The 20669-nt window shown below is 49.3% G+C and overlaps 3 protein-coding genes across 10 annotated transcripts; all 3 read left to right on the forward strand.

The window, feature by feature from the left end:
* The first annotated feature begins 166 nt into the window (after positions 1–166).
* Positions 167–2676, forward strand: nicn1 (nicolin 1). The gene is made up of 7 exons (XM_053867192.1): positions 167–373; positions 714–848; positions 921–1100; positions 1167–1280; positions 2034–2102; positions 2166–2270; positions 2418–2676. Exons 2-7 carry the CDS (start codon positions 717–719, stop codon positions 2457–2459), a joined length of 642 nt encoding a protein of 213 aa, XP_053723167.1. The 5' UTR covers positions 167–373; positions 714–716; the 3' UTR covers positions 2460–2676.
* A 1980-nt stretch (positions 2677–4656) lies between these two features.
* LOC128760131 (uncharacterized) lies at positions 4657–9281 on the forward strand. 4 transcript variants are annotated; one of them, XR_008414784.1, is made up of 7 exons: positions 4657–7015; positions 7900–8180; positions 8411–8544; positions 8620–8765; positions 8840–8879; positions 8947–9032; positions 9088–9281. XR_008414784.1 is itself a non-coding variant. In XM_053867155.1 (6 exons), the coding sequence occupies exons 1-6, from the start codon at positions 8153–8155 to the stop codon at positions 9119–9121; spliced, it is 468 nt and encodes a 155-aa protein (XP_053723130.1). In that variant the 5' UTR covers positions 4657–8152; the 3' UTR covers positions 9122–9281. The 4 variants fall into 3 exon arrangements, 1 of the variants encoding a protein (XP_053723130.1); XR_008414783.1 differs by having other exon boundaries at positions 4657–8180; XR_008414785.1 differs by lacking the exon at positions 7900–8180 and having other exon boundaries at positions 8212–8544.
* A 1704-nt stretch (positions 9282–10985) lies between these two features.
* On the forward strand, positions 10986–20548 carry LOC128760102 (E3 ubiquitin-protein ligase RNF123). Of its 5 annotated transcripts, none has more exons than XM_053867104.1 (40): positions 10986–11370; positions 12363–12454; positions 12620–12704; positions 13103–13182; positions 13258–13352; positions 13423–13477; positions 13673–13758; positions 13823–13909; positions 13970–14037; positions 14095–14220; positions 14295–14409; positions 14491–14595; positions 14739–14864; positions 14936–15028; positions 15101–15174; positions 15249–15366; positions 15463–15562; positions 15628–15689; positions 15758–15829; positions 15899–16019; positions 16084–16185; positions 16254–16354; positions 16419–16608; positions 16679–16827; positions 16882–16965; positions 17040–17147; positions 17209–17386; positions 17507–17581; positions 17667–17754; positions 18429–18516; positions 18599–18683; positions 18749–18888; positions 19012–19068; positions 19138–19269; positions 19332–19407; positions 19473–19557; positions 19698–19921; positions 19992–20086; positions 20218–20303; positions 20367–20548. In XM_053867104.1, the coding sequence occupies exons 2-40, from the start codon at positions 12382–12384 to the stop codon at positions 20455–20457; spliced, it is 3975 nt and encodes a 1324-aa protein (XP_053723079.1). In that variant the 5' UTR covers positions 10986–11370; positions 12363–12381; the 3' UTR covers positions 20458–20548. The 5 variants fall into 5 exon arrangements, with proteins under 5 accessions (XP_053723079.1, XP_053723076.1, XP_053723077.1 ...); XM_053867101.1 differs by having other exon boundaries at positions 10987–11370; positions 14095–14227; positions 14302–14409; positions 15755–15829; XM_053867102.1 differs by having other exon boundaries at positions 10987–11268; positions 15755–15829.
* Positions 20549–20669: the final 121 nt, after the last annotated feature.

Raw genomic sequence — 20669 nt, forward strand, 5'->3', positions numbered from 1 at the left:
CTTCGAACAGTATTTTAGGGACAAGAAACAATATGGTAATGGGAAAAGGAAAGCAAACACAAAATAAACACCTTCAAAACTAACGAGTTGCATTTAGAATGTAAATAGTGATGAACGCTGAAAAAAGTACAATGTCATTTTGTGGTCTTGTGGCCGCAAAAGTATAGGTGGACGGCCTCATTGTCCCTCAAAAGAGAACACCTGGTGATGCAAGGAACCAGGCGACGTCTGGCTGCAGTTCCGACTCAGAGAGCGGAGAAAACGCGTTCGTAGGTTGCCATGGGAACCGTCGGACCGGAAGCCTCTCCTGCTGCAGCTGTCCGTTAGCATCTGCGGCGACACGAGCAAGGTCTCAGCTTGTCCACACTCCGAGGTCAGTTCTGTTGACGCCTTGCTCTTTTCCCGGTGATTCCAAATTGGCGTTGTCTGTGTTTTGCCGCGTGCTTCTCTGCTAACTAGACTAGTTAGCTGCAAAGCTAACGTGCGCTAGCGCCGGTCCGGATTGCTACTTCTCGGCGCGTTAGATCCATGAGCAAGATGAGCGCGTTTTTTGTGCCAGATCTGATTGTCGAACAGAATGTCAACATGTTTATGTTCCTGGTCCTGACAAATGAAGATATTTCCCCTTGAATGAGAATGGAATCTTCCCTGGGTTCATAGACGTATCATTTCAGAGGCTGGAGGGATGAAAGTGACTGTTGGCTTTGTTCCAGAAAATGAGCCATCGTGTCAAACCTGTGACCTGCACGGTTAAAGCCCCGGTCTATCTGCAGATCGGAGATAAGAGGACCAACGGCTCTGGTGTCTGTGTGCTGGACATAAGTCTCCCTTTCGGCAAGCCTGTCGACGTGGGTGCAGTGAGATACTTATCTGTGGAGCCTGGCGCCCCCCCTTCAGTGTGAACTCTCTCTCCTCTGCAGATAGAGGAGATCGCCTTTAAGAACTACTACACAGCATCTGTGACCGTCCGACTCCTGAGAAGGGGCGCGGGTCAGGACACGGCAGCCAAATGGACCACGGCACTGAGAGACATGACTTTGATGGACAACCCTCACACAGAGGGAGGAGCGCAGGACTACTACTCCATCCACAGGACCCAGGTGGGCTGACTGACTGGGACGCCAAGTGTGATGTGACGCCACGTCGCTCATGTGCCTGTTGTGCAGATGAGCGTGGAAGCAGACAACGTGGTGACGGTGAGACTGATCCTCAGACAGCCATCGTCGGCCTGGATGTCCTTCACCCTAGAGGAGCTCCAGATCTTCCCTCATGTGGCCGCGGTGAGTCACACTTTCAGATTATGAACTGGACATAAGATGAATAGCAACTTGATGTCGAAGCGGAGTCAGTGGCAGGTTGGACAAACTGATCAGGCAAGCTGGTTCTGTGGTCGGCCGGAAGTTGGACTCCCTGGTGACAGTTGAAGAGGGGAGGTCACTGAGCAAAGTTCTGTCCATCATGCCACCCATGCCTGGCACACTTCCAAAAGGGGGTCAGTGGAAGGCTGCCTCTCCCAAGAAGTGAAACCAACAGACTCAATTTCCTTCATCCCCCCGCATCAACAAATGGTACAACTCTGCACTTGGGGGAGGACAGCTGGAGAGAAGAGATTTGAATGAACTCCAATCCAGTGATTCCTGTCAACAATTTGGACTTGGTATAATTTATTCATTTATTTATTATTCTTATTTCATTCTGCATTTATAATTCTATTGACCTGTGTGTCACTGATACTGGGTTACAGCTTCTTCCCCTCAGCCTTTGTGAGTTATTTAATTTAATTTTATATTTTTTTAATTTTATTTTATTTCCTAGTTGCGATCCCCACTGACAATGGCAATACATTTGATTCTGATATCTATCGATCCATCCAGCTATCTGACTGCAACTCGGCACCATCTTAGACTTGCATCAGTCAGCTCAAAGATCTGGTCACACTTTTTTTTTTCCTTCTGAGGTTTGAGACATGTAAAGCCAAGTCATGTGGGCCTGTGATCCAATGAACCCTTGTGATCGACTGATTATGTCTGCAGGATCCCGACTGTGATGTCTCCGACTGGTTGTCTCATCTGAACATGCTGGACCAGCAGCCGGAACTTGAGGTTAGAACCCCTGCTCCCCATGAGTCAAGCGGTTCCAGGTGACCTGGGTCCTCTTCCCCGTAGGGTCTACCAGACCCTCAAACCGTCTCATCCAGCATCCAGCAGATGTGGGCCCTGACCGAGGTGATGAAGAGCAACCAGACAGCTGCCTCCATCGGACGCTTCGATGTGAGTCGTGGTGATGTTCTACCTAGTTGTCAGGATCTCATGCCAGGTTTGACTGAGGGCATTTAGTCTGACTTCAAAAACGACAGGTAGCAGCGGCGCAATAAGTTAATGTGGAAAGAAAGATGATGCCTTGCCATCTCTCCTCAGGTGGACGGACGCTACGACCTCAACCTGCTGTCTCTCAGCTGAGTCATCGTCACGTTGGACCAACGCCAGTGAGCGAGTGGATAAAGTGCCGGCCATATTTTCAATGGGAGGGTAAAATGATTCCTGGTTGATGACATTATTCCCCCCATGTCCCATGATGAGTGCAGACAGTGTCAGGTCAGAACCAGCTGATGTGGAATGGTCACTGCTTCTCTGCTGTTCAACAACTCATTTCGTTCTATAAAAAAAATAAATAAAGCATAATAAATACAGCTGATGCAGCGTGACGACATTCCGCCACTTGGCGGCAGTAGACTTCCAGTTTTACTAAAATCACACTGAGACGTGACGTACCGAAACTCTCACCTGTACGTTTTGAGTTATCTGGCAAGTCCTGTCCTGCGTCTCTAGTGAAACCTTTCCCTCAGTGAGAACTCGTCTCTTCCGAGTCCTCGTTTTGCGTGAGTCTAAACGAGGACTCTTAAGTGAGACCGCTTCTGTTCTTCATTCACTTTGTTCACGGTCACAGAGGCTGGCGTCACAAATTCCCCGCCTGGTCTTTCATTTGACCTGTTGATCATAGGAGGAAAGAGTCATCAAAGGAGATGATGGTCGATAAATGACCTTCACTGACGCCCGACGGATAGCCACGCGTGGCAGATGTCTCTCGTGTGAACCAGCAACAGCGTTTAAAGAAAAGTGAGCGAATCGATATGCAGCTGACCGAGATGATGATGCAAGATCGCCGCCTAACGGCGGACAAGGGCAGCGAGCAGGTGCAGTTGTCTACGGTCTTACTCCTGGAAGCGCTGGAGATACTCCAGATATCTCTGGATCAGTTCGACTTCAGCGGCGAGCAGTTGCTCTCGGGGTTCTTCCAGTCGCTCTGCAGCCTCCTGCAGGTGGTGGACGAATGCAAAGTTCAGCAGGGGCAACCAGGAGAGGTGCTCTCAGGTGACCATCTGAGACACGCCTCATCAGAGATGAACCAGCTGCAACCACCACCGCCGCCCCCATGTAGGCATCCAGAGGGGTCACCGCCACAGGAGCCCGTGGAACCGCCGAAGGGAGTGACGGAGCTCCAGAAAAACATCCAGGTCCTTCGCACCAATCTGCAGAGCAGCTGGAGAAACCTCCGCAGCAGCCCAGGAACCTACAAAGCAGCCACGGGAATCTACTCGGCGGTTGCAGAGATCTACCGTGCAGCCATCGGCGTCAATAAAGCAGCCACTGAAATCTACAAAGCAGCGGCCGAGATCTATAACGAAGACGCAGGGATGCCCAGAGTGTCCGCTGGAGGAGCTGTGAGCATTCTCCTGGAGGTGACTGACAAACAGCAGGCACAAGGGTGCCGCCGGAACTGAGGTCGAGCCATGGGAGAAGGTCACGGACCCAAACCTGTTGTTAAATAAAGTCGATGGAGACCCACAAAATCCCTGTGAAATAAAGTTGATAACGTTTCTGATGCGTATCTGCGATGTGGTACTTGCAACAGCATTCGATGTGAGTTGAGATGCGTGCGACTGTCCATATGTTTCGTGGCCAGCTGAGGGCGCCTTCTCCCTTGTCAAACAGCTGTTACTGCCCCAGCCCACTAGCAGCCACAAACAGGGGAAAACCACACAAGGGAAATATTTTACAATGGTTTATTTCACAAAAAGTACGCGTGAGTCAGTACTGTGTACCACGATGTGGATGCTGGGCAAAGTATAGATTAACAAAAGTAACAAAACAGAAGACACCTGGTGGCCGGAGCAGAGAGAGCCGTGCAGGCCAGGTGCAAGCCATTTGTACCAGGTGCCTCATGGGACCCCGCCCTCCTCCGGAAATGGCAGAGGAGCAGCAGGGCTTCAAAATAAAGGCCTTAATCACACAGCAGCCATGCTTTCCTACGTGTTGCTCATCACTTCAGAGCTGTGATGTCACCGTGAGAGATGACCAGTTACCCCAGTGGAACGGCCCCTGCAGTTGCCGCCATGTGTACTCGTGGTTGGAAGGGCCGCCAAACCCAGCTCTTCTGAACTCCACGGCCGAAAGTCTCCAGTTGGTGTGATGCCCATGAAAGCTGTTCTCATGAATGGCTTGTCCGAAGATCAGCAACTTTTGGATGCATATGCCATCCCGGCTTTGATCGATGACATCGCAGCGCGTCTCTGTTACTTGATGAAAGAATTCTTCACCTCAGACATGAAGCTGTTTGATGGCGTAATAGCGTCTTCAGCTATAAAAGCTCAACAACGTTCAGCGTCACTGCGAAACCTGAATACGGCCTGCAAGCTTCTGACCTACTAATCCAGCAGTGGACAGCGGCACAATGACCAGAGGGGAACGGCGCCTCCAATGAGGGTGATAGTGAGCTGAATGTGGATGTTTCTGAGAAAGTTTAAGGACGCAGGATAAACCTGGCATTTGCACTGAAATGACCATAGAGCCAGAGGTCATCTGAGCCACAGAGAGAGGTGGACAGCTGACTGGATCTACTGAGCAGATGCTGGGATCCTCCATGTCCCCGACATGACATCTGGAACAGGGGCCAGAAACCAAGAGCTGGGGTCTCAGATCGAGACAGAACCCGTTGATTTGCCAGTAGATTCCATAGCTGTGCTCTCTCTTCCTCCTTCACCTGAATTTGTCAAGCTGACTGGAGCATCTACTCCAGCACGAGAGATGGATGCGGAACCTGCTGGCTCCATCCCTCAGGAAGAGACAGAACCATCTGAAGACCTAGCACAGGGTTTCACCGAGCTCCTGCAGGAATCCACCGAGCAGCTGCGTGGCTTCCTCTGGAAGGTGCCAAAGATTTCGACCCGGCTGCGGTTTTCTAAACTCCAGATGACAAAGTCCAAACAACAGCAACAGAAGTCCATTGCCGAGCTCATGAAGTCTTTTTATTGGCTGCAGGAATCCACAGACCAGGGAGTATCCAGAGAGCTCCAGGAGTTCAGAGAGCTTCACGAGTCCAATGAACATCTACAAAGCAGGGTTCCTGGGAAGTCACTGATGGAGCAGGGAAATACAAAGCTTCTGCTGTCCAAAGAGCAGTGCCTCTCGAGAGATCTGCAGGCTTCTGCAGAGCTTCACGAATGTCACCTGACCCCGGTTCTCAAACTGCCGCTAAACTCTGTGGGGTTTTCCAATGAACAGGATTGTGCCAAAGAGATGTGTGGCAAGATGGCCATTTCCATGAATGATCTGGACTCCAGAGAGCTGGAGGAATTGGAAGGCTTTCCTGGCTCTGGAGAGTTGCTGGAGACCAGAGAACCACAAGGGTTCATGAGTTCACAAGAAGCGGCTGAGGTTCAAGAATCTGTTGCCCCACAGAATGCCGTCGATTGTCCCTGTTTCGGTGAAGCTGAGGAAGTGAGGGAGCCATCAGGTTTGGAAATCGGAATGATGCCCAAGTCCCCACAATCCCAAAGATCCGTCAAGCCACTGCAGGCGTCCCTGAAGCTAATGCAGGACTCAATGGACAAGGTGAACAGGCAAGTTTGTGCAGTCCAGTTCAGAGACTATCAACACAAGACCGTGGTGTCTCAAATGAACGAGGACTTTCAGATTGTTGTACAGACATTCACTCTCTGCGTCCTTCAGAGGAACAGACTGGAAACTGTTGAGCGATCCACTCTGGACCTGCAACTTCAGCTGCGGGAGTCCATGAAGCAGCTGCAGAACTCATTGAAGCAGATCAAGGAGTCCACTGCTGTGTTTGACAATTCCATCCTGCAGCTGTCCAGCGTGCGGAAGCAGCTCCAGCATTCAACCAAACAGCTCCAGAAATATGCCCTACAGCTGCAGAAGCTCAAGATGGAAGTGCAGGAAGGGTCGGTAAAGCTACAGTCCAAGTCTCGCAGCATTCAAGACAGATTCCTGTCCCTGTTTCGTTGGTTGACGTGCAGGTGGTGGTGTTAACAGTCCTATTGAGTCGGGCTTCATCAGTCATGTGATTATTTGGAGATGTACCAGGGCCTTTGTATGCTGGACTTTTTGAGGTGTGAGTCACCTTGCCTTGACCTTCCTTCCCTCCATCCTCTTCTTTCCTCTCCTTCCTTGGGACATGAGCAAGTGTCCTTACCTTCCACTGTCTCTCTGCTGTGTCTATGCTCAAGTTGTTTGTGTTCTGAATGGGAACTTGAGCGACATCAGCAGCCGGTGAAAGAGAAGTCAAAACACCTGACAACGTCTCAACTACCCCCTGGCCACTGGGCCAAGAGACAGTATTGTTTGACCTCATAAATGGATAGTTTTGTTACTCCAGTTTCCTCCCTATGAAGTGGACCAAAAGCTCCTGAGCAAAGGCGACTGAGATGATATTATCATTGCTCCACTATACATCAGATCACATGTGCAAGGAGATGTGGACTGGCTCGCATTCTACCAACGTTTACCAGATGTGTGAAAACAGCGACAGAGTTCTAGTCCGAGAATCGATCTGTGGCAGTCCAACCCTGTCCATAGAACTCAAGCCCTAAATGTTTCATCCTGGTCCCACCAGAGAGAGCGAGAGTCCATCCAGCTTTCATGTCCTAGGATCTTCAACTGCACCAGGATGTTGGACACCACCTCAGGTCCCTGCTTGATGTCCAACTGGGGGCAAGCAGGTGAGTTTGGTTGTTGTTTCTTAATAAACTGAATGCAGAGAGACACATTAATGAGCAAATGAAGCAATGATGAACATAGTAGGCACCAGGGTGGCGCCTCCCACATCTGTGACCAGATCAATGACTCTCTGATGGGGCCACTCATGCAAGGAAACACGGGTCATAATGTTGAAGCACTCAACAATTGGACCACTTAGCTCTGTAGCCACTGGAATAAGGTCCAGGGTTGGCGGTCCTGTGTGAGTAGACACCAGAATATGTGCACAACGGCAATAAAATCGACAGTCTTACATAACAGATAGCAAAACCGATGTAAAATAAAAACATTCAAGGCAATAAGGATGTCATTCCGCGCAGTAGAAAACCAGTAACAGTATTTAAATGTCAAACCCTGCAGACCTTGAGTCAGCAGACGTGGTTTTGTCTCAGGTGGAATTCATCTAAGCAGTTTCACAGCAACGCAGCACGACTGGCCCGGGGCAGTTCCTCCTGCAGGTTGTCGTAGCTGCAGGCCTCCGAAGCGATACCTCTTTATGTGGAGTCAATATTTCCACTCCCATGGTGACGAGTCAGGACAACAAAGTTCTCGCTTCGGTGCTTTGACTAATTCAACAGCTGCCAGCTTTCCCAGCTCTTGACTCAGTCTTCAAACACCCCTGGACGAGGAGCCGATCACAACAGTTGCAAGTCTCTGTGCAGCTAATGTATTTCTGTGCATCACCATGACACCTCAGAAACTCGAAGTCACAAAGCTGCAGATGACAGTGAAGTGAAAATGAAATTGAAGTCGGAGATGAAGTTTCAGGAGGGGGCAGGTTTTCATCATGATAATGATTCATAATCCATATTTCTCGGTTTATTTTAAACAGTTTTGTGTGTTACAGCTTGGGTGGACCCTGGAGTGCACCTCTTCAACAGCCTGCTTAGAGGGTTGCACACATTCATGCGTTCATTCCATTCTTGGTAATTCAACTATTGTCATGAAGAATCCTTAAGTGCTGACACACAGCCTCCAGGTCGTGTTGGAGTTGTTTGTTGTTCCGCTGACTGTGTGCTAATGAGCAAACAGCTGCAAGGTTCAGAGTGAGGATAAAACGGCGCATCTCCACTCAGGCCCACAACTCCACTGCAGAGACCATGACTTCCAAATCCTTTGTGATCGCTGGTGAGTCTCTTTCTTCTACCTCTTCTCTCAGTGGCTCCCTGGTGTTGCGCCTGGCCTCCGAGAGGAACCTGTGGAATGCCTTGATGACACAGATGAAGCATCCAGCCAGAATGATGATTTGGACTCCCAATGTTTCTGTACATTGGAGACTTCTTCTGGTCCTTTAGAACCCTGTAGACATGGTCCTGGTGATCTTGAAGGGATGGTTCTGACATCTGCATGTGTTTCAGCTCTGGCAGTTGGTTGTCTGCTGATTCATGTATCAGCAGCCGCCACGGTGTCAGTGCCCGCTACTGCACCCACGTCTGAGTTGACCAACAGCCTGAACCTTACGGATCAGCAATGGAAGCAGATCTTTGCAGAGGTAATGGGGGGGGGGCACAGTCTTGTGTAGGCTGGGGCTAAAGAGGGTTGCAAACTTTGTGCTTGTTGGTTTCAGGCGCAGAGCGGGAACACGACCGAGCTCACGACTCTGTTGGATACCATTTATTTTAAGATTGACGAGGCGTTTGAGCTGGCTGAGGACCACCTTGAGACATATTTGGAGACAGCTGCGACTAATCTGACCAATCTGGTCACTGAGAAGTAAGACCAGGGTCTCCTCCTTGAGTTCTGATGATCAATGGAGTACTAGAGCTTCCTTGTGCCTCCTTTTGCAGGCAGACACTGACGGAACAGCATCTGCTCAACACCAACAGAGTGAGTTTAGTCCCCAACATCTGCAATTCTCCAGCATCCTGCTGACCTTCTCTGCTTTGTTTCCTAGACAACACCCCTGACGTTGGATGAGGTGAAGAAGGTGGTGTCAGATAACATTGGGCCTGTCAACGATAAAGTCAATTCCCAAACCAGGTGAGGATCAAACACACACACCCCTGGCACACACACTCACTGTGTTCTTTCTCAGCGCCTTGACGACCTTAGACCTCTCGTCGCTGTAATCTAAAATTGGACTTGGCAACCGATGGACCTACTCCGAGATGTCTTTTCGGTGAGGGTTTCTTCTGCAGCTGTTCCTTCCGGATGTGAAGACGTCTCCAGTGTCTCCAGGCTGGACTGTGTCTCTCTACTTTGTTCTGACTTCCTCTGATCATTAAACTCTTGAAGCATCAACTTGCCTTTGACTGCTTCATCACCTCCAGCCTCACACAAATTGACTCCTGCTCAAGTTTGGCTGCTGGTTTGTAGTGGGGATGTGAGGTCCCACAAATAAATTCTGATCAGGCAGCAACTTTGTTCTCATGATTTTGAAATCCTACTATATTTAAGGATCAAATGAGGTGTCCCTGATCAAGCGCCAACTCACCACAGTGCCTTCATATCCACTTCTTTGGTATGAGTGAAGAACCTCAGCCTCAGTCTGTGCCTGGTTTGTTGTCAGGTAGAACCGCAGTCAAATTAGTTGGATATCGGATATTCAACGGATATTCGCTCCACCAAAGATGGTGTTGTTTGGTCTGTGGCCCCGGCAAGCGTTCGCTGATCTCGGACAAGCTCTCTCACAAGCAGCGGCAGGTCAAAGTTAGGCCACCATCCAGAAGTTCTCAGTCGTGAAATTATCAATAACGTCAGTGAAAACTTTTGCACTGTTTCATCAATAACATCTTGGAAAAGTGTTCAAATGAGTCCAAAGTGATTGTAAACAGTCGGGAGGCATGAGACACATTGGAGACGGAGACTTTTGTTTCATAACTTTACTGTTATAAATTGATCATTATTCATATATTCATATTCATATATGGTTTTCCATTTCAGGGGAGGCTGACTAGTAACTCAGTTTTTAGCGAGTTTAGCTTATATTGAACATATTAAGCTTGCCGTATCCTCTCCAATAAGGAGAGGATACTTGGCAGCTGAGATTGCACATACACCGACCAGTACGCATATTTCCTTAGTGGACAGAAGTTATTTGGTTTTGTCATACCTTAATTCACCGGGCGATGCGGCTGGTTTCATCAGATTTTACTTAATTAATTAGTTAATTTTGCAGTTGCAGGAAAAAAAAATCTTCAACAATGTGAAATAAAATTCTCCTAGAATACTTGACTTTTGACTTCAAATTTATAGTTACGCATACTCAAATTTAATGGCACCTTGCTCGGTGACTACAAATTCATTTCACATCCATTTTATATCCATATCTGTTCGTATGATCCTGAAAAGGAGGAACATACAAACGAACCAGTCCCTTTAAATCTTAACGTCAGTTCAGATTAAAGGACAACAGGACAGCACTTTTTAGTCACCTTTAGTCCGTCTTGAGTTTAGTAGAAAAGGACTTTGCAGGGAAGAAGGTAGATTGAGGAAATTTTTCTAATGTTGTTCCTGGTACAAATGAATTATTTGATTTAAAATCTCCCTCAGTAAGTCTGACTGCAATTTTGATAGCATCCATCCATGAGTTAATATTTTAATTGATTCCGTTGCCTGCTTGATGCTGTCCAGGTCAGAAAGCAAAGCGCTTTTATTTGCAGTGTACAACCACCCAAATTTCATCAGAACCAAAATCAAGACAAGAGCGTTGACCAAACGGGGTTCCAAAATGGCTCAATAAAGGCCTCGATTGAAATTGAAATTCACTGAATAATAGTTAATATTTTTAAATGAACTAGACAACTTGGCAGCAGCCTGTGAGTGATGTTTTTGTTGTTGTCCCCCACAACTCAACAGGAGGATTCGCTCTGCGCATGTCTTTAAACTGCATGGTATGGAACTCTCTCTGGCTCATAGCCCAATCCGAGGGGGGTGACAGGGAGTGGTTCACCTGCAGGTGACCAGTTCACTGTAGCTCACATTGAGGGGCGCGGATGAGGATCGACAGCTCCGAGATCGACGCTGTGGTTCTGACCGGGAACATGACGTCACACACTTAAAACGTCCTGCATTTGTCCGCGCTGAGGCGCCGTAGCTCCACTGTCTTCTGCTGTGTATTCGACCCCGTCGGTTTCAGGCGGAACCCTTTTTAAGTCGCAGGGTTCCATTCTAGATATATAGAACCATTAGCACGTTTGCCGTCCGGAACCGTCTAGCTATCGACGAGGCACGCGACCCGGTTCGGGTTCGTTTCTTATTTTGTTCGAAACCCCCGGTAAGACCCTGGTGGTCCAGCTGGATTCGGTAGAGACACACTTTTTACTATTGACGAACCGGGTTGTGAAACCGGACTGGTACCGGGAACACCCGGTGCCAGGTAAGCTACCTCAAGATGACTCACTTGAAGCTAACGGGGAGCTAACGTGCTAATGAACGTCGATGCTAAACATAAGTCGGTGATGCGGTGACTGTGTCACGTATATCTGTTCGGTACCAGAAACTCACAACCTCCTCTGCTGTACCACTAGACAGGCTACGGAATCTAGCTGCTTTATTTAGTAACGTGATGCCATACTAGTAATACAGTGCTAATGACTATGCACCGACTTGTCATCACAGCCTCGTATTTAGAATGATGAACAAGTTTCTGCATCGTTATTGCAGTATTAGTGTCAAAGTTGTGGTACTCCTCGCTGTGTTATCACTAGAGGAACAGTGTTGTAATACTCGTGGTACTATTACCTGAGGATCAACGTTCTAGTACTGGTAACGTTAGACATGTAATAGAGTTCGGACCAGAACCAGAGAAATAAGTGTGGTACTTGGAACTGGAGTAGTGTTGCGCTGTTACTATAGTGTACGATGAGCAGACTTACAGTTGTAGTAGTAGATGAACATAACAGTTTTGCAGTTAAAATAATGATAATATCAGTAGTGTTTTTGTACTGGTTACATCAGTCATCTTGTAATACTAGCATTGTAACTGTATCAGAGTAGCGGCGTTGCAGTGTTTGCTGCTATAGTGTTGCTGTAATAGGAGCAGTTTTCTACAACCTGTAACAGCAGCCATGTTGTAGTAGTACGACCATAACAGTAACAATGTAGTCATTCTAATACAAGACGTACCTGTAACAGGAGTTGTGGACCAGTGTAGTAGCTCCCAAATCTAACTGCTTTTGTAGTAAAAGTACCAGAGAGACAGTGTTGCAGCACGAGCGTCTGTGTTGTGGTACTAGTAGTTGCGCTCGACTGCCAGTAACAGCAATAGTATTTTGGAACAGTATTGTGGCACTTGAACCCACACTAGTTTTGCAGTCGTACTTGAGACACAGACAATAGTGTGGTGACCCTGGTTCTTCTGGTGTGTAGGTGACATCTGCCAGCCCAGATGAACTCCAAAGTTGTTTCCACATTGAGCCGGCGGGACTTCAGAGTGTCGTCAGAGAAGCCGCGAGGGTCAGGTACACAATACTACTTTGCAGCCTGTGCTTCGTTGGTCATGAAATGATTTTCAGAGTGACTCGCACTCTCCAAGTGTGCAGTTTGTTTTACTTCTGCACTGTTGAATGTGTGGGTTTTTTTTTGTCACGTCTTCTTCTGCTGTGACCTGTGGTTTTGCTTGTCAGGAATCCTGAATGAGAAACTGCTGAGCGACTACCTGCACCACGTGTTCCCTTCCAGCAGTCAGGCAGCTGTGCCACCCACACTCAGGTAAAAACCCATCCAACCCTGTGTGTGGTCAACTGTTTCACTGTACTGTAAACAGGTACTGAGAATTGTCAGAACTGGCCAGCGTCCATTTTGACCTGGGTCTGCCAGTGACTGAGCAGCTGTGAGGAACTTCAAATTACAGCCGTGATATTAATAACCCTGGCCCGTCTCAGGCCGTGCTGCCTGCTTATATGGGTCATGTGTCAGTGAGACACATGACAAAATATGGCGTATTGACACTCACCTGTCAATCAAAAGCAACACATTTGCTCTTATGCTTTTCTCCAAAGACACGCTGTGAAACCTCCTCGGGTTTAGCTGGTGGAGTTGTGAGGGCTTCCCACACAGGTTTTGAGCTCAGGTGAATTTATGACCAGCCCCTCTCTGATCCATTTCAGAAAGCCGCTGAGTTTCCAGAATGTGGATTCTCATCTGGAGCAACTCCTGTCAGAAGATGAGACTGCTGAACAAGACCAAGGTCAGTCAGAGTGACTGGGTCATCACATGTTCACCAGAAGCTTTGCACTAACTAATAGTCTGTCTGTCCGTCCAGACCAGCCAGAGGGGCGTTTGGGGCCACAGCCAGTGGTTCTGGATCACACCAGCGGATTTGAGGGATTGTTGTTTGTGGATGACGATCTGCTCGGGGTAAAAGAGACTCTCTTCAGTCCTTGGACTAGACCCCCTCTTACCTCAGGTGGTTTGTCTGGTCTTACAGGTGATCGGTCACAGCAATTTCAGCTCTATCAGAGCTACAACCTGTGTCTACAAAGGTCAGTGTCCAGTTCCTGTGACTGTGGAGCAACTTTCTTCCTGTCCCCCACCTCAACTTACCTTAAGTAATCTGTCCAGCTGCCTCTTGTATCTGTCTGTGATAGTCTCCGCCAAGCAGACGGCTCCATAGAATGATGATAATATGGATGATGATGACGATGATGAAATATTGAGAGTCTGGACTTCCTTCACAGGGAAATGGGCCTATGAAGTTCTGATCTCCTCTCAGGGTCTAATGCAGATCGGATGGTGTACACTGAACTGCCACTTCAATCAGGAGGTATATACGGACACACACACCTGCCGCAGATTGTAGAAATGACTGCTGTGCTCTTGTGTCTCAGGAGGGCGTCGGAGATACTCCAGACTCATTTGCATACGATGGAAACAGAGTTCGCAAGTGGAACGTGACCACAACCAACTACGGGAAGGTGAGGACATGAGCTATTCTGTGGCTGAGCGACTGAACTGACCACACTTTGTGCACGCAGTCGTGGGCTGCGGGGGACGTGGTCAGCTGTCTGATTGACCTGGACGAGGCCACTATCACCTTCTGCCTGTAAGTACGTCCTCTCACCTGCCTAGTGCTCTCATGTCATGCTGCGTGCATGTGTAGGAACGGACAGTCTCTGGGTACGGCCTTCACCAACATCAAGACCGGGCCGGGCTTCGCCTATTTTCCTGCCATCAGTTTATCTTTTAAAGAATCTGTTGCCTTCAACTTCGGCAGCCGGCCTCTCAGATATCCTTTACCATCTCTACTGTTCAGCAGCTCCCCTGTGCAGCGCTTTTTTTTTCTTTGACGTTGCGTGTCACATATCCCGTCGATGGGTACCATCCGCTCCAGAACCCTCCTTCTGCAGACCTGCTAAAAGCCCACAAACTGCTAGGTTTTATCAAGAATGTCATCGGAACCAGTACAGACATCCAGGTAGCGGGTGCAGGTTACAGAGTCAGACTGTGGGACTGTAGTCACTCACAGACTTTTGTGTGTGTGTGTGTGTGCGTGCAGGATGAAAGGCTCATGGAGAGAGACTGCTCAGTCTGGAGACTTCACGGAGACCCCACTGTTTTGATCACGCTAGCACACATCTTCAACCACTTCGCTCCACTGATGGTGAAGACAAACACACATGTGATTTTCATAAACGCACAAAACCTAAAAGAAAAAAAATGGCACACTCAGATGAACGAAACATCACACTCACCTGAACTCACTCTCTCATGGATGGTCACACATTGTTATGGTTCTGGTGCCAGTGTAAAGTCTACCTGGTAGAGGACGTGCTGATGAACTTCCTGCTGGGGATCCTGGAAGGTGGCGGCTCGGTGGATGAACACCCGCTGATCCAGCAGCTGCTCGACGTCTTCTGGCTCCTCATGGAGGTGAAACCTGCTCAGCCGCCCCCTCTGAAGGAGAAGGATCCGACAACTTGTGTTTCTATGTTTGCGTCCAGGACTATGAGGTCAGTGAGTGTTTGAAGCAGTTGATGATGTCGCTGCTGAGAGCGTACCGCTTCTCTCCGATCATTCCCGACCTCGGATTCCAGGTCAGTGCATCTCCTTAGCAACAACGTTCAACTACACTGTCAGTCTTCAGCGATGCTTTACATCTCCTTCAGATCCACTACCTGCGTCTGACCACTGCCATCCTGCGTCACGAGAGGTCACGGAAGTTCTTGCTCTCCAACGTTCTATATCCTTGAGTGTAGAGTTAAGAATGGAGACTTTCCCGTCCACTCATCTCCGATGGACTTTAACCTTGCCTACATTCGACGCACTTCACTTCGTTGTCTTCTTCTACATCAAGACGCCTCTGAGAGTGAAAGAGGCCGGACTAGAGGAGCTCATTACCACCACCTGGTGGCCAACGCACTTCGATAAGGAGGTACTTTTGAAAGAGTGTTCCGGTTGTTTCTTTGGTCTAGTTCTGGTCAAGGTTCTGAGTGTCTTCAGTTTGTTTTCATATCCATCTGTGATGCAGGGCAGAGACGAACGAGAGCAGAGGGATGAGTGCGCAGATGAGCGACTGCGTCGACGCGCGTACGAGCGGGGCTGTCAGAGACTCAAGAAGAGGATTGAAGGCTGGTGATAAATGGTCTCCCTGGTGAGCTTGACTTGATCTTGACCATCTGTGTTGTAATTACAGTGGTGGAGGAACTGCAGGTCCAAATCCTGAGGCTGCTGCTCAACTGTAAGGACAAGAGCACTGTAAGTAGGAGGAGGGGACAGAGGTGAATGAAGGGGATTGTGATGCTTTCTACCTCCGATGCCAGCAGGGGGAGGCATCTCGCTACATCTTCTTAAATAAGTTCCGGAAGTTTCTTCAAGATAATGCAAGTCACAGAGGGGTGAGTACCATCACAGACACGCGCAAAGACGCTCGTTCTGAGACCCAAATATGTGTGTGATGTCACCAGCATCCAACCGTGCTCTGTCCTCCTGAGTACATGGTGTGTTTCCTCCATCGGCTCATCACAGCAGTTCGAATGTGCTGGGACGAAGGTACCAGGAAGATCCCAGGAAGCACCAGCAGTGATGGTACTGGATGGTCACAGGAGCCTGGACACAGGAACTGTGGTTGACTGGTGTTGTATGTGTACAGATGCATATGTGGCTCCCCAGCTCTTCTACAATGGGAAGGTGGACTACTTTGACCTACAGAGACTTGGCGGGCTGCTGTCCCACCTGAAGAAGACCCTCAAAGGTCCGTCCACACGAGAGAGAGCGGTGTCACATACCTTCCGGTTCTGGACCTGCTTTTTATGTGTTCAGATGACTTGGCGAGCAAAGCGAACATCATCATCGACCCGGCAGAGATCCAGAACACATCCATGGACGACCTGGATGAAGACGAGGAGAGTGGCGCAACACAGGTGTGTTTGTGTATGTGCGTGCCTGCGTGTTTGTCCATCCTCATTCGCTCCTCCTGACCATCAGAGACCATTTGGGGCCGCCGCAGGAGGAGCCCTGGCGCGACCCAGTTGGTTGAGTTCTCCCACTCTGGGTCGAACCAACCGATTCCTCAGCACTGCTGCGGTGAGTTTGATGACCCCACGGCGACCTCTGACCCCACCCGAGCGAGTGAAGGTGCGGACACTTGCTGTGGAGCAGCGCACCGAAGAGGACAGTGAGTGTGGAGGGAAGGGGCTTGGGTGGGGAGTGCGAGGGTTCCTGACTTGACTGTATGTCGCACTCAGTTGAAGGTTGTCATGGTAACAGTGATGGACTGTTGCTGGGGCGACCAGTGGATGGGGCGGAGCCTCGAGTGACCCAGAAGTCTCTGCTGGAGTTAATAGATGGGCTTGTGATGATGTACAACCTGAGTGTCCACCAGCAATTGGGCAAGGTGAGAGACCCCAACCCGACATCTCCTGTATGTTTCTGACCGTGCGTGTTCTAGATGGTCGTGGTCTCAGATGATGTCCATGAGTACGCCATTGCCCTGAAGGATACGGAGGAAAAGATCGCCCGCTGCCCGGCCAGAGTGAGTATCCAATGTAAACTGGAGTGGAACGTGTCCTGAGAGTCTCACAGCCTTGTTCATACTGATCACTACAGCGCGCCGACATCCTGGAGGAGCTGCAGAAGAGTCAGAAGGTTTTCTCAGAGAAGCTTAATCACCTAAGTCGGAGGCTGGCCTGGATCAACGCCACCATCTACTCCAAGGTCTGACCCCTGAGCCCTGATCCGGCTTTCCTCCCTCTTAAATTTGGCTGCTGCTTCACAGGAAAAGATGCTGGACGTCTACTGGCTGCTGTGCGTCTGCATCCGGACCATCGAGCACGCTGACGCCACCGGCTCCTTGTTCGCCTTCACCCCAGAGTTCTACCTCAACGTGGCCATGAATGCCTACAGCGCCTTAAAGAACTACTTCAGCCCTGCCAACAGCATGGATGAGCTGCCAGGTCAGGGCCAGCAGGGAGTGCTGTGGCGTCTTGTACCTCAGTTCTGACCCCTACAGGCCCACACACTCATTCATCATCAGGCAGGTGGTTGTATTGATCTGGCTGATGTTTGTTCGACAGGATACGAAGAGACTCTGACGAAGCTAGCGGCCATTCTGGCGAAACACTTTGCCGACCCGCGTATTGTTGGCACAGGTACAGACTCTAGCTCTGTCGAAAACACACACTGTTTTGCTCATGTTTGTGTTCTCACATGGATACACACATCTCATTCTTGAAGACATCAAAGACTCTCTGATGCAAGCGCTGGCGAGCTATGTGTGTTACCCACAATCCCTGCGAGCCGTGGAGCGGATCCCGGAAGAACAGTGAGTGTTCGCTTGTGTGTGTGTGTGTGTGTACTTCTCGTAGATTTAAGTTTTATCAAGTTTAGCCATTTGTTTTAGATGGTTAGGTTTAGGGGAGAGGCTGAGCATAGGGTTATGGCAATCCTCACTAAGATCGGAAGACAAACGTGTGTGTGTGCGTGTATTAAGATTCTCCAATGAACCAATCTTTGACAAGACACTAATCTGATGAGGACATTTTGCTGTGTGTCAACATTTTGGCTGGTCCACATGGAGTTTGAGGGTGAAAACATCAAACTGTGTCATTATAATTGAATTTAAGTTTGATTTAGAGTCCTGGTTAGTTGAGGGTGAGAGGCTGGGCAAAGTATTTGTGTGTGTACTTTGTTTGCTTTGTGAGAACCTATTCTAGACAAAACACTGTCCTTGTGAGGACTGTATGACATTGTGTGAACATTTGGCTGGTCCCCACAAGGTTGAGCTTCAATTTGAGGATGAAGACTTCATAATAACTGGGTCATTCTACTTAGGTTTCAGTTTGGTTCAGAGTCCTGGTTAAGTTTAGGCATTTGTTTTGGATGGTTAGGTTTAGGGTGAGAGGCTGGGGAAAGGGTTATGGCAATGAGAAACCTCCCCACAAGGATAGAAAAACAAACGTGTGCATGTGTGAGTGTGTGCGTGTTGTGTTTTCTCAGACGAGTGGCCATGATGAAAAACCTGCTGGCACCATATGAGCAGAGACCCTGGGCCCAGACCAACTGGATCCTGGTCCGCCTGTGGCGGGTGAGCTCCTCAACTGCCCTCTCTGGGAACTTCCTGGAAGTATTATGTCATTAACAAGAAATAAACTGTGTGTGTGCTGCAGGGATGTGGTTTTGGCTACCGGTACACACGTCTTCCTCACCTGCTGAAGACCAAACCAGAGGATGCCAACCTGCCCAGCCTGCAGAGTAAGTGTTTCATGAGCAGTGAATGTAGCAGTCTCCAAGGTAACCTGCCTCTGACCCCGGCGCAGAACCGTGTCCGTCCTTGCTGCTGCAGAGGCACATGGCCGAGCTGCTGACAATGGACAAGGACATGGCTGCGTCTTTTCTCAACAGCGTCCTTAACCAGCTCAACTGGGCCTTTTCTGAGTTCATTGGCATGATCCAGGAGGTGACGTCCACACATGCACACACACACACACACACACACACACACTTACATACACACAATGATGATATCAGAGCTGTGATGAGTCGTGCTGGGACTGTTGCTGAAGAGAAGTCTGCTCTTCAGATCCAGCAGGCAGCCGAGCGTCCAGAGAGGAACTTTGTGGACACACGTCAGCTGAAGGTTTGGCGCTATACATTGTTGCCATGGTTGCACTGGCAACATGTTGATGTCCTCTGCTGGCCGTGTCAGGTGTGTGCGACATGCTTCGACCTGTCCGTCAGCCTGCTGCGGGTCTTGGAGATGACTGTCACTCTGGTGCCGGAGATCTTCCTGGACTGGTCCAGACCCTCGGCAGAGCTGCTCCTGCGGCGGCTGGCTCAGGTAATATGAAATCTGTTGTTATGGAGACCAGAGCAGAACAGTAGAATTCTTCTTCTCTCCAGCTGCTGAATCAAGTTCTGAACCGAGTGACGGCCGAGAAGAACCTGTTCGACCGCGTGGTCAACCTCCGGCTGCCAGGTTCACATAAATACACAGACACGGAAACATGAGTTGTGATTGGTTAACTTGTGCCTGTGCATCAGGTCTGGAGAGTGTGGATCACTATCCAATCCTGGTGGCCGTTACTGGAATCCTTGTTCAGATTCTAGTGGCTGGAGAGCGACAAGGGTGAGTCCCTGCAAACCATGTTGTGTTTTGTGCTGCCTCAAGTGGTCTGTTGAACTTTTCAAGAGTTGGCTTGGCTGAACATAAACAGAATCTAAATCAGGGTCCAAAGTTTTCTTTTCTTTTTTTTTTATTCGGATCAGCACCCAGCGGGCCGCAGCCGTCTTGCTGTCTGACCCGTGCTTCCAGCTGCACTCCATCCAGCACCTGCTTGGGGAGGCAGCCGCCCCCTCTGTGCAGCTCACTTCAGTCTCCCGTCCCGTCATTGGGGCCCTCAGCTCCTCTGTGAACCCCTCATTGCCTGCTGCTGCCTCAGCAGGCGGAGCCGCCGGACTCACAGACAGGAAACACTTCTCACTGCACGCATGTGAGTCCAGCGGCAAACAGACTCACCTCCAGCTCATGTGACTCATGCAAAAGCGTGTGTGCGTTTGCAGATACTGACTACATCAGCCAGGAGGAGAAGAAGAAGGTTGAGCTGATGTTGGCATTTCTCACCGAGGAGTCACAACAGGCCGCTGCCACCACAGCTGTAAGTCCTCTCTTGATCTGGCTTCCTTTAGCCATCAAGCGTTACTGGCACACCCCACCAAATGATGTGGGCTGAACCAGCAAAGAGTGTAGTTGATGCCATGGAATATGGCCTGGCTCTCTCTTCTGCAGCCCACCTGCGAGGACGACCTCTGCCCCATCTGCTACGCTCACTCCATCTCTGCCATTTTCAAACCCTGCTCCCACAAGTCCTGCAAGTGAGTCAAACAAATGCACATTCATAAATTCTCGTGTGGTCACATGACTCTCTCCCTCCTCAGAGCATGCATCAACCAGCACCTGATGAACAACAAAGATTGTTTCTTCTGCAAAGCAACGATCACTGGAGTGGAGGACTTTGTCAAGTCCTAACGCGCACACACACACACGCACACGCACAATGTCGATGTATGTTGGTTTGCTTAAGAATTGAAATTATCCTTTCACAGTAATAAATTATTGACATCCATTGTGTGTCAGTCATTCTGAGGCACCAACACTCCAAGTCTTGAGGGGTCAGAAAACAGCTGGCTGTAGCCCAGGGGTGGCCAACCAGTCTGAGGCTAAGAGCCACATTGTTTTAC

Source organism: Synchiropus splendidus, chromosome 6 (genome assembly GCF_027744825.2).
Source record: "Synchiropus splendidus isolate RoL2022-P1 chromosome 6, RoL_Sspl_1.0, whole genome shotgun sequence".
NCBI classification, from domain to species: Eukaryota; Metazoa; Chordata; class Actinopteri; order Syngnathiformes; family Callionymidae; genus Synchiropus; species Synchiropus splendidus.